This window comes from Anoplolepis gracilipes, chromosome 14, assembly GCF_047496725.1.
Source record: "Anoplolepis gracilipes chromosome 14, ASM4749672v1, whole genome shotgun sequence".
Taxonomy (NCBI): Eukaryota; Metazoa; Arthropoda; class Insecta; order Hymenoptera; family Formicidae; genus Anoplolepis; species Anoplolepis gracilipes.
The window spans coordinates 6,686,543-6,698,740 of NC_132983.1; the positions used below are offsets into that span (position 1 = coordinate 6,686,543).

General features: G+C 34.1%; 1 protein-coding gene and 1 long non-coding RNA gene across 2 annotated transcripts in view; one reads left to right on the forward strand and one right to left on the reverse strand.

Moving 5' to 3' along the window:
• Alpha-man-iib (alpha-Mannosidase class II b) overlaps positions 1–12,198 on the forward strand; it is a 94,046-nt gene that overhangs the window by 74,278 nt on the left and 7,570 nt on the right. Inside the window, exon 5 of the mRNA XM_072905325.1 lies at positions 11,695–12,163. Coding sequence (XP_072761426.1) covers positions 11,695–12,163 — 469 coding nt within the window. The remainder of the gene's footprint in view (positions 1–11,694; positions 12,164–12,198) is intronic.
• LOC140672887 (uncharacterized) overlaps positions 1–12,198 on the reverse strand; it is a 107,563-nt gene that overhangs the window by 74,051 nt on the left and 21,314 nt on the right. The window lies entirely within an intron of this gene.

The following is a 12,198-nucleotide window of genomic DNA, read 5'->3' on the forward strand; positions in this document are numbered from 1 at the left end:
ACAGGCTCCCGTTTCTTCGCTCGAGTTTCACGGCGCGCCAACAAAGGAGCAATCTTTTAATAAACGACGACCAAGTATTAAAACGTAATCCCGCGTGCTGCGAACGGCGATAATATCGGAAGCGAAACCGACTGTCCGCCCTTTTAAACTGCGCGCTTCTTTCACGCTGATCGTCCCTTTTTTTTTCTTCTTTCTTCTTCTTCTTCGAGATACGAGTTCTTGCGAGAAAGAATTCACTGCAAATATTGTGCGGGATAAAAGCGTTTACGAGGCTATGTCGTATCGCGAAGGCTTCATATTTCTTCCGGACTCGCGCATTTCCGTCTTCTATTCTGTTCTATTTCGTATTGCGGAAATTGTAACGGGAAAGCGTGTCAGAGTCGCCTGTCGAGTCTTGACAAGTAATTTCAAAAGACATACACTTCGAGATATGAGACTATCATGTGTATCACGATCGGATTGATATTTATCGTCGCTCAAACATTCTAATTACAAATCTGGCCTCAGTCATAAGGGGACTAGTCATTTCGCGATCATTTGCATCGAAATGATAAAACGCGCGTTCCATGCTCATGAATTTATCCGAAATCCACCAATATTTCCGGATATTCTGCGTTCTGTCATTTCACGATGCATACAGTGATACTTAAAACATATGTTTTTTTTACTGATAAATGCGGTCGTGTAAAAGCTGAAAAATTGGCAAATAGAGAAGAGGTAGAGAAAATATTTTCAAACGGAAAAATGTTCTTGTATGTTTCCCTTAATATAACTTGAAATAAAATGTTCATCTTTTTTACTTCGCCAGATATTTCCTACGATTCTTGTCGACAAAGATTTTCAAATATTGAGGCTTTTTTGTCCGTCCCGTTCTTGTATCGCGCCACGGACGGTACAAGTTGGTGTAGCCACGCTGTTGTTATTATTGCGGTACGACTATATTGTTCTACGGGACTACGGAATAGTTACGGTTATGGTTCTCGACGAGACAGCACTTTGACTGAGAGAGTAGTAGCTAGTTATACAGGCGTTTCCGTCGTCGCTCGCCGCACCTCGAAGCGCACGCGAAATTCCTGCCGTTAAAAAGATAGGGTCTTATTTCTCGCCATAGTCTCGCTTCTCTCGAGAGACGAAGAATATACGGTAATAAAGGCATTCACGTAAACGGCACGTTTATCTTGGGAATGACGTAAGTTGGAAGTCGTGGTGCCTGTCTAACATCAATTTCAAGGAAAAGTGTGTGTCGATAGGGAGTTTGTATTAAAAAAAAAAATACATTTTTTTATATATGTAATTTAAATATATATTATTATAGATTTATTTATAAGAAAATTTTAAATTTTAATTAATAGAAAGGTATTAAAAAATTAAATTAGAATTTAATAAAATTTAAATTGTGAGAAAACGATTTTGATTGGTTGGAGGGCGTGACGTCACACAGTGCAATAGTTTCAAACGTTTGATCATTAATTGGATATTTTAATAAATAAAAATATTGTGTTGTCACTGTATATATTGGTTAGGTTTGAGGAGACGCTATTTCACGCTATTTAGCGCTATTAGCTTCTCCCCGAATGCAGATATTGCACTGTGACGTCACATCGCGTTCGGTCGTTTCCGAATCGTATTGGACAATTTCAAATAATGTAATTTTTATTATTAATTTTCTCGCTTAATTTGCGTTAAAAATTTACGAAAAAAATAATTACATTTAAAACTATATATAAATTATAAAATGCAATTGTTTTTCAAAAATCATGCAAACTCCCTATTAACGCCACGAATCGATTTTAACAATTTTACAGTTTAATTTCATTTTATCGAAGTTATACAGATATCATTTTTTAAAATATCAATAAGATATAAATAATATTTAAGAAAATATATTGTTTTATTGAGGTATTAATTCTTTTTTTTGTTTACAGAAACGTTAATAGTTTGCAAATAGAAAGAATAGAGGGTTCTTTATCTTCCATTTAGTTAAATATACTTTAGATTTAAAAAAATAAAATTCTGCATTATAATTATCGAGATATTTAATATTGAAGATTAAATATCGCGAAAAAAGAACGTCATCAAATATGTGATGTTGATGAAGAATTCGTTTGAAGCGTTTTGTTTTACGTAGAACAGATATGGCAGATGTTTCCCGTAAACGACGTCATCTCATATCGTCGTAATATGATAGAACAAATGCAATACACTTTTTTTTTATAATATTATATAACGTATCCATTTAACTTTAATGCATACGTTACATAGACGCGAAAGTATCGCTCGAATAAATCTGCTATTGTTACGTTTTCGATTTTATTATCGATGTACAAACGGAGAACAATAGAAGAATGCTATAAAGATAACGCGAAGAAGAGGTTTATATAAAAAGAAAAAAAAAAAAAAACTGAAGCGGAGAAGCTGCGCGTATGCACAAAGTATTACGTAAAACATATTGCAGTCGTATCAGATACGTAAGCCTGAGGATAATAATGTGGACAGATTTGTGAAAATGTCGGAATAATGCGGAGAGACGGGGAAAGGAGAAGGAGAAAGAGAGGGGACAGGGAGAAAGGATCTAAGAACAAAGTGTGGGTTAAAAGAGCGATGATAACATGTGGAAAACGAAGGGTGGCGGACGGGCGGCGTTGCTCGAGAGAAAGGGTGATTACCCGAGCGGAAAAAAAAAGGCGGGGAGGCGTGCGTTACACGCGGAAAGGAGAAACGACGCACGCCTGGAGGATCACAGGACGGAGAAAGACAGAGGTAGAGGATGGAAAGTAGGCTAACGAGATCCTGCGGTAGTGCGAAGACAATGGCAGCCTCTCCCCTGCTTGTTCATTCTTTTTCCAACGCCCTTTTTACCCGGCATCCCTTAGACGAAAGGAAAGGGAAGCAAAATACCGAGAAAAAGTGGTCGACGAACATTAGGCCGTAATTAGATTCTCGAGTGTGTCGATCGTAGTTGCAATTGCGGTTGTTCCGCCGAGACGAGAATGCAAAATACTGCACAGAAAATAGAAACGCAAAGTGCAAGTAGATATTGCACGTGAAATATTGCCACATCCCCACGGCTCCGTTTCGTATTTAACGTTAAATGCAATAGTTTTAAATCTACGTGACATCAATTTCTAAATGTAAAAGTTTATTTCAAACGTTTAATACACGGTATATATATATATATATATATATATATATATATATATATATATATATATATATATATACGAAAAATTTTCTAATCAATAAAAGGAAAGTTTAATAAAACGGTGCGTATTCGTCAGCTTTTACTTTTTAATATTTTTAGGATTTTATTTCTTAAATTTATTGATTTTAATAATTAAAAAAAAAACATTTTCATCGACATGATTATTTTCAAAACAATCCACCCGTAATGTTTATTTAAAAAGAAAAAAAGAAAAAAGATGTAACACTCGTTTGAGAAGTTGAATATATATGTATGTTATATATACGACGAAGTAGAAAAAGTACGCTTTTTCTCTCCGTTTCTGTCCAGTGAATTCCGGATTGCACTTTTCCTTCCGCTTGATTAAATCCGATCGAGCCATCGAGTAAGATCGGCAGAGACAAGCTTGCTGCAATCGCATGTTGCACACACGGAAAACTTTCCACGCCATAAGTATTCGCTCGAAAATTGCCACTGAGAAGGCCAGCGAGAGGTCTTATTTCGGAATCGAGAGATCCCCAAGAGAGAGAGAGAGAGAGAGAGGAGCAATGGAACAGTTGCATTCAGCCGGAGGCTGGAAAAGGAAGCGAGACGAGACAATCCCGCGAGAGATCGGACGACGCATTAGATTGCTCCGAACTCTATCCGAAACACGCCCCCGGAAATTTGAGAGAGAACTTGGAACATACAGAGTATTTCAAAATAAACCAAAGAACTTTGAATTCCGATAAAAAGTTTCCTCCCAGATAAATTCAAAGTCTAAATAATTAAAATATTTAAATAAACTTTTCTAGATACATTATACATGGCAGAGTAAATTAATTTCTCACTTGATAATCTTTGAGAATACATAATAAAGCAAAAAATTGTGCTCTATAAAATTTTTGTTTATTCTAAAATTGTTGCTATATATCTAATCAATTTTTTTTCCACCGTCTAACCTTTTGAGTCATAACGGGTCACCCAGACACCCACCTTTTTTTCGTAGTTTTTTTATTGTTTTAACTACTTTTTTATCAACAAATACCGGATTTTTTGTTTCTACAGAGTCTCTAGAACATCAATAAGTGTAAAAAAATATGAATAGTCAATAATTGTTAATTGCAAAAATACCATATATAAACAAACAGTCAAAATTAGTACTTTTTTTTACGAAAAAATGCATTGTCTACTAATCTATTATGATAATAAATACGGCAATTTTTTTATAATCTTAGTACACTCTAAAGTATTTTTTTACAATTTTCCATCGTATTATTTTTGTTAAATCCTCCTTTTTTGATAAAAAATATATAAAAAACAATATTTTCTGTTCTAAATTGAAAGTAACAGTCGTATTCTTTTTAAAATTTTTTTCTCTGAAGGTTCTTTTAGATCGCAAATCTGAGTGCAAAAGGAAAAAAAATTTAATTTCCAAAATTTAATATACGGTCCAATATGGCGGAAGTAAAATTTTGTCTGCCATATTGGATCCGTATCTTGAATTTTGAAAACCTGACAACGGGTTCGTAATCAGCGACCCCAAAAATCCTTATATACGAAATTTTATAAAATACTGACAATTAGAAAAATTCGTGACTCAAAGGATTAATGCACGAGCGGAAATTGCTTTGATTAAATTCCCCGCATATTAAATGAGCGCTGATTTTAGATTAGTTTTAATCAAACTGACGAGCGACCCACGCAGTATTACATACGAGAGCCTCCCGCGCGCATAGAATTATGCATTCGGCCGCAACTGCATCCCGCAACAAATCGCGGACGTCACGCATGGCGAACGGATCGGCATAATTTACGAGCTCGAATGCGAACGCATCTCATTCCGATCGCACCTGTTCGATCAGAATGGCTCGGCTGATATACGGCTCTGTGGTTGACCTGATTCGATGTAAGGACAATAGAGCGATCGTATCATAATGGCAGGGTGTTTGCTGATGGAAATCCGTCTCCCATGAATCATAAACACGACAAATTAATTATCCGCCTGTTTGTCTCATTTCAAATCTGAATAACATCATCACTGTCGATATCTTTCTCTCTCTCTCTCTCTCCCTCCTCTCTTCTTTTCTTTTTGTTTTGTACATAATTTGAATAAATATATTAATTTAGTTTAAATTACATGCGCTTTTGCAAGAATATGTTTGAAAGAGAATGCAGAATAATTTTTTCCCTAAAAAGTTTTTATTATGCAACTAACGTGCTTGTAATATCTTTAATATCATATTTTTATCGTATTTATCTAATTTATAACATTGCTTTATTTATTTTGTTATTGAAAAAAAATTGGAATATTTTTACTTTATTTAGTTTTTATAAATAATTGTGCCTCTATTCTCTCTATTCGCTTTTGTTTCATTTCTTTTACAAACTCCGGAACCGAAAATCGATCGCGAGACTTGTGGTGCTCGAACGTGTAGCTAGGTGGAAAGCGTTTTCCCGCTGTCGATGATATTGTATATATATATATATATATATATATATATATATATGTATATATATATATATAATATATATTCGACAACAGGTATCCGAAAACAGCCCAGAAAACCGATGTCGCGACGTCGGTCGTGAATCGCTGAGATCGAGATAAACGCCATTCCCTCCTGGCTCACCTATAACACGCTACAGCAACGATAATAACCGGAAGCGCATCGAAATGAGTCCATTATCACTATGGCTGTCATGGAATCCCTCGTCCTCGTTTAGCGATATATCGGTGCATGGAAATTAGCTGCTATTAACTACGGCTTGATCCTATAAATATCGTCCGAAGGGAAAATCTGTTAATTTTCTCTTTTTGCGGCGAAACTGAATAGTCACGATCATTCGTTCCATCATATAAAAATACTTGGATTATTCAACATATGATACAGCTTGATTTTTTCGTCGATATATAATATGTGTTTTATATCAAAAAAGTAAAACTTAAACGAGATTCTAAAGTATAATAAAACAGTAGGAGAAGAGAGATTTCAAGGATGTTTAGCATCTACAATCGGAGAAAAAAGTAGTCGAAATTCACGAATATATACTTTTCTCATATATCTTAATATATGATTATTATAAAGATTGCATAAAATCTTATTATTTATTCATAGCTAGAGTGTAGAAATGTATTTTCCAACTTCTGTTGCTTTTCTTCGGAGAATTTTCGTGTTTCTTAAATTATAATGAGAAACTTTTATCATTGACGGTACCTCGATTTCAACATTACAGCACAAAATTTGAATTATAAAAGTAAAAGAATTTACTCGTACAGAGTAATTTAAAATGTCGGAATAAAAATTATAATAGTGAATAATGAGAAAATATAAAAGATTTTTAACTATTTCTTTAATAAATAATAATTCATCAATAATCATTTCTCCGAGAAGAAAGAAACGTGGCAACATGGTAATTTTTCATAAGTTGCTCAAATTGTAAATTGACATATGAGGCCTAGTCGCTTCTCGCTTACACGTTTGTATATAGAGGTTTCTTTAGATGAAAAGATAGGTTAATTAAAATGTCAAAAGAAAGCTCAGCTGAATGTTATGTTGCCACGTTTTCACAATAAATAATATATCATTTCGGATAATAGGACGAAATTGAGAAAATTATATTTAATATCTTTTCAACTAGTCAGCATTTGACCAAAATTATGTGATCAAATATTTCCTCTATATTTAAACTATACTATTGCAAATTTTGAATAAATTCCTATTGTTGTTTCTATTTATTTTAGCTCTTAAATCAACACGATCACAGGTTTTTTATAAGATAGAAAATCTGTAATCGTATCAATTTAAGGGCTAAAAAGAACAGAAATAATTATATTTATACTTATTTATATAAATAATTATATTTATAATTATATTAATACTTTTACTTATAATTAGATGCACAAAATAATTATATTTATAATAATATCGACGGGTAAATTCATTGCAAATTAAAATCCTTATAACTTTTGATTGCTTCAGTGAATCAACTCTAGGTTTTTTTATAAGTCTCTGAACATGTATCAGAACAATCTGTGCAAATTTTATTAAATTCCTATATTTTTAAAAATAGGTACTAAACATCCTTAAGTAACGCGATAACACTTTTTTGATTGTACCAAATCAAGAAATATATAAGAATGTCTGATCAAAATTGACATGATGGACATATAAATTACACGTGTCGGGTGGATTTTTCGCTTCGTCCGTAATAATTAATAGCTATTAACGAATTCGATTCGATAAACTGCACTCTAGCGAAAATGTAAGAATGATACGAAAATCGACGTAATACCTTCGGTGATTAGGATTCGGAATGAAAGCAACAAGTGGCGCACGATATCTCTCATTATCGCCTGATTATGGATAGACCCTCGTTTCTTTTTTATTTAAGATTAAAGTTAAAAATTTTACGGCGACTTATCGCGATATGTTCAATCGAACTATTAATAATCGATAACAAATGTGGACATGCAAAATCTTGTATTATTCGTGTTTTATCCTTGTGATTTTTTTGCACTAAAAGCGACAACTGTGTATTACATTACAATCGAATTTAGACATTTGAATCGAGAGTCAATCTTTAAAATCAATTTTTATATTTCAAGTAAAAGGATTAGAAATGCAAGAATGATAAATTGTCCTAAAAATTTCAATGATAAGAAAAGAAATACTTTATAAAATTATTTATTATTTTTCAGAGAAATAAAAAAATCTTTTTCTATCTTTTTCTGTTTTTTTATTTCATTTCTGATCATTATTGTTCTGATAAATTGTGACAGATTAAAAAATTAAAAAAAAAAATGTTTGAAAAAGACAAACGATTTATGATAAATTGAAATTTAAAATTTTTGTTTTTGGGATTTATTCAAAAAGAATTGACACGTTGGCTTATGCCGTGCAAGCAAATCCTCTATATATCACGCAGCATTTCGACATGCACTTGCACATCCCATCTCAAAGTATCAGAACGTGACGGTAGCTTTTTCGAAAGTTTGTCCGCAGCTTTTTCATGCATTTCTTTATCTCTAATCCATTCGTTTGCGGGAATTTGCAATATATTGTCGAGAAGAGAGAATATTGGGAGAGTATTTTTATCTCGTTTTTTTTTAAATTTTACATCTTATGCATACACTACTACTTATTATTTTACGCAATTATTTTTCGGCCGATTCGTTTAAAAAAAAAAAAAAAAAAAGTGAGTGTTTATTGTTAATAATTTTTTTCCAATAATAAAACTCAACGTGCTCGCTTTTGGATATTTTTTTTTTTTAGCAAAGATTAATGTCAATTCTTTTTGAAAAGAACTAGTTTTGCGAGTATCTCCCTTTCAGATCTCGCGGAAATGCAATCTTTCAGGGTGGGTCGCGATAATTCTGTTAATGCACACATGTCGTGCAGCTCTAACGAGTTATAATCAGTCGAGCACCCGGCTGAGTACAGTTTAATGGTTTATTCCCCGCATTAGGCACCCTTCTAGTCCCTCTTTCTCACCTTGGTTTCTACCCGCATCCTCTCCTCTCTAGTTTGCGTCTCTTTCTCTTTCTCTCTCTCTGTCTCTATCTCCGGACTTCCACAATAATGCGAGCTCCATCGGCGGGATAGGACGACGAACGCGCAATTTGCGGCCGAGCTCTGGCTTTCTCGAATAATTGATGCAATTTCCGGGTTGCAAGCGAGCTGCGAATGACCCCGAGAATTTGGATTTTGGGTGGATTCACGAGATGCTCACGTCACAAAGTGAACATTAATTTCCGCGCTCTCCAAACAGCATTAAACCGCGAATTTTCTAAATAACTACATTCATATTTTCATACGGTTGTAAAATAATTGCTAATTCCGATTTAAAGCCTCGTACTTGTAACGCAATCTTACAAAAAAAAAACATACAGGCTTTAAATAACGTTACGAGAGTTATGAAAAGTACAATTTATATTTTTTTAAATATAAAAATATTTTTCTATAATACTTGTCGACGCAACGATATTTTTATAAAATAATTTTTATTTCGTGAAAACAAATACAATATAAAGGAATATAATATATACAATGAAAGCAACGTAATGGTTTTCTGTTTAACCGACAATCCGTTTGATTTATCTTTCGCATGCTTGCAAATATTTATTGCATATCCATAAACATTCACGAGATTATGCTAAAAACATGACTTGCACGATAAGCGATGATAACGTACACGAACGCATTTCGTTGTCGCGGCTACGTGAAACGACAGACACAGAGAAAGAGAGAGAGAGAGAGAGAGATTGCGGGATATCGCCTAACTACCGTTGACTTCGGGCTAATTCTATTAACCATCCCCGGCGGGTCTAGCCGCGCTCTCTACTCGCGTTCCTACGGGATTAATTTCGCGGCTTCGTTCGCCAACGTCGTAAGTTTCCGCGTCGTCTAGCCCTATCCGGCCCCACACCGAAAAAATCATATTCTCATTTCAAGAATATACCACTTATTTTTAGAATATCTTCCTTTAAAATAAGCGCCAAGAGGATTTTCTTAACTAAAGACAGAAATCCTTTAAAAAATAGAAAAGTATTAGATATTCTTAATATGTAAGAAAATATATACACTTCTAATCTTGAGGCTTTCGTGGCCATTAGAATTATCTAAACTGGGGACTTCCGGATGGATGCCGCGTGATTAAACAGCGTAATGCACGCAATGACGTTTCGTAAACGTTGGAATTTGCATCTTCAGGGCTAAGAGCCCCGATACTGAGCTCTCTTGGGTTGGGGTTCTTATATCTTGCGAGAGGTTTTTCTATCTACGGGAAAAATATACCGTTATACCCTCTAGTGGTGTAAGCGCAAATAGGATTTGTATGATACAATTTAAGAATATTTTCTTTATTTCATATACTATTCTTAACAAAAGATCATCAGAGGGGAATATTCTGAGTTTTTTATAATATTTTATTGAGGAAAGCTTTAGAAGGAATTCTTCTAAAATAGAGAATACAATTTTTTCGGTGCATGATCGACGACTCTCTTCCCTAACCACGACGGCGACTTTTTCGACAAGCCTGATGTTTCCTATCCGCTAATGGCATATCTCTTCTTTATCGCATTTACCTTCTGCGCTTGCCAATTGCTCTGATTCTGATTTTAATTTTTTTATTTATTTTTTATTTTTATTTTTGCAATTAACTTAATAAAAACACATCCTATGTTATTGATTACAAATATTTGTCGAATAAAAAAAAAAAATACAAGTTATGAATATTATACATAAAAAACTTTTAAATATAGAATTCAGTTATATTCTGTAAAAAATTGAGGACGAGTCTTTCCCAAGAGATTAAGCTGGTTTAAAAATTTGGTATCTTTCCGATGACGTTTTGACTTTTTAAACATGATTTGGGATGATATGATTTCTTTATTGGTTTATTTTATTATATTTATTCGTTTAATAACTGATATTGTATAGGCAATCGGTATAAATCTATATTTTCGCATTAATCGTCGCTAGAAAAATTGGAATATTCAGAGTGCAGAAACATCGGATTAATTCGTATTATGAATATTTGATCGCACCGTGCAGAACGCGGCTGAATGAACTTTAAAAAGCTTCCCCGGATGCAAATTAATGCATACTATGAAAAAAACCGGCAGGCCAGCAGAGGCGGCTTTTGCAATATATATGCGAGTCATAATTAAGTTGTAGATTAGTTTTAACAGATTAAACAAGAATAAATCGTAAACTAAACCCGTATGCAAATTATATCGAATCTCCTCTGTTAGCTAATTATAATAAATAAAATTCACAACGATTTAAATGACAAACAAAGTTTCATTGATCAAAGTTTTGAGAGACGTCTAAAGAGTCTTTTTGACGTTTTCTACGTCTGTGTTGTCTGAAGATAAATGAGCAAGCAAATTCAATATTTATATTAATAATGAATTTAAAGCGACATTCTCTTTATTTTACTTTTTGATTTTATGTCAATTTTTTTATTAAATTGCATTAAAAATTTGTAAAAATAACACGAAAAAGTAATGCGGACGCATCAATTGTGTGTGTGTGTGTGTGTGTGTACTTTATATAAAATTTTTTCATATATAAAATTGTTAAAAAAAAATCATTATTTTTTTAACAAAGTTCAAAATGTTTCTTGTATATGATACTTTCTTTTTAAAACGTATATACATTAAAGGGGGGATACCGAAGTACCGACCGAGTTTCTAACCTAACAAAACAATATATTTACTTAATATAAAGTTGCAATTTATATACATAAAATAAAATAGGTTTTTCCCTCTCAGAATTGCATGAAAGAATATTTGTGAACTTTTAGAAATGAGCTTAGAAGCCTAGAAAAAAAGTATTCCTTGAAAAACAAATGTTGTACTGCACAGGGGAATACTTTTTTCCAGGCTTCGGTCGGTACTTCGGTATCCCCTTAATTACTATAATTTTTTTCCTCTCATTGACTCTCTTTTCGCGCTTTTGTTTTATTTGTCAAAACAGCACTTTAAGAGCTATGTAAATGGAAAACTTTTCTTTTTTTTCCAACTTTAGGTCATCAGTGGCTGAAGACGAATCTCGACGTGGTTCCCGAATCGGGTTGGTCCGTCGATCCGTTCGGCCACGGTGGTACTATACCCTACTTTTTAAGGGCTTCGGGCGCAACGGGCACGGTGATCCAGAGGATACACTACGCGTGGAAGCAATGGTTCGCCAAGAAACAGTACGGCGATTTTATCTGGCAGCAGCCATGGGATCGCACCGGCTCCTCCGATATGCTCACCCACAATCAGCCGTTCGACATCTACAACATCAAGCACTCGTGCGGTCCGCACCCACACGTCTGTCTCAACTTTGACTTCCGCAAGATACGCGGCGAATACACCGAGTACTCGGTACGCGCCGTCGAGATCACACCCAACAACGTCAAGCAAATGGCCGAGCTCCTGTTGGAACAATACGCGAGAACCGGTTCGCTTTTCACTCACAACGTTGTCCTGATGCCACTCGGCGATGATTTCAGGTTCGTATAACTTTATTTCAAAATATCAAGAGATC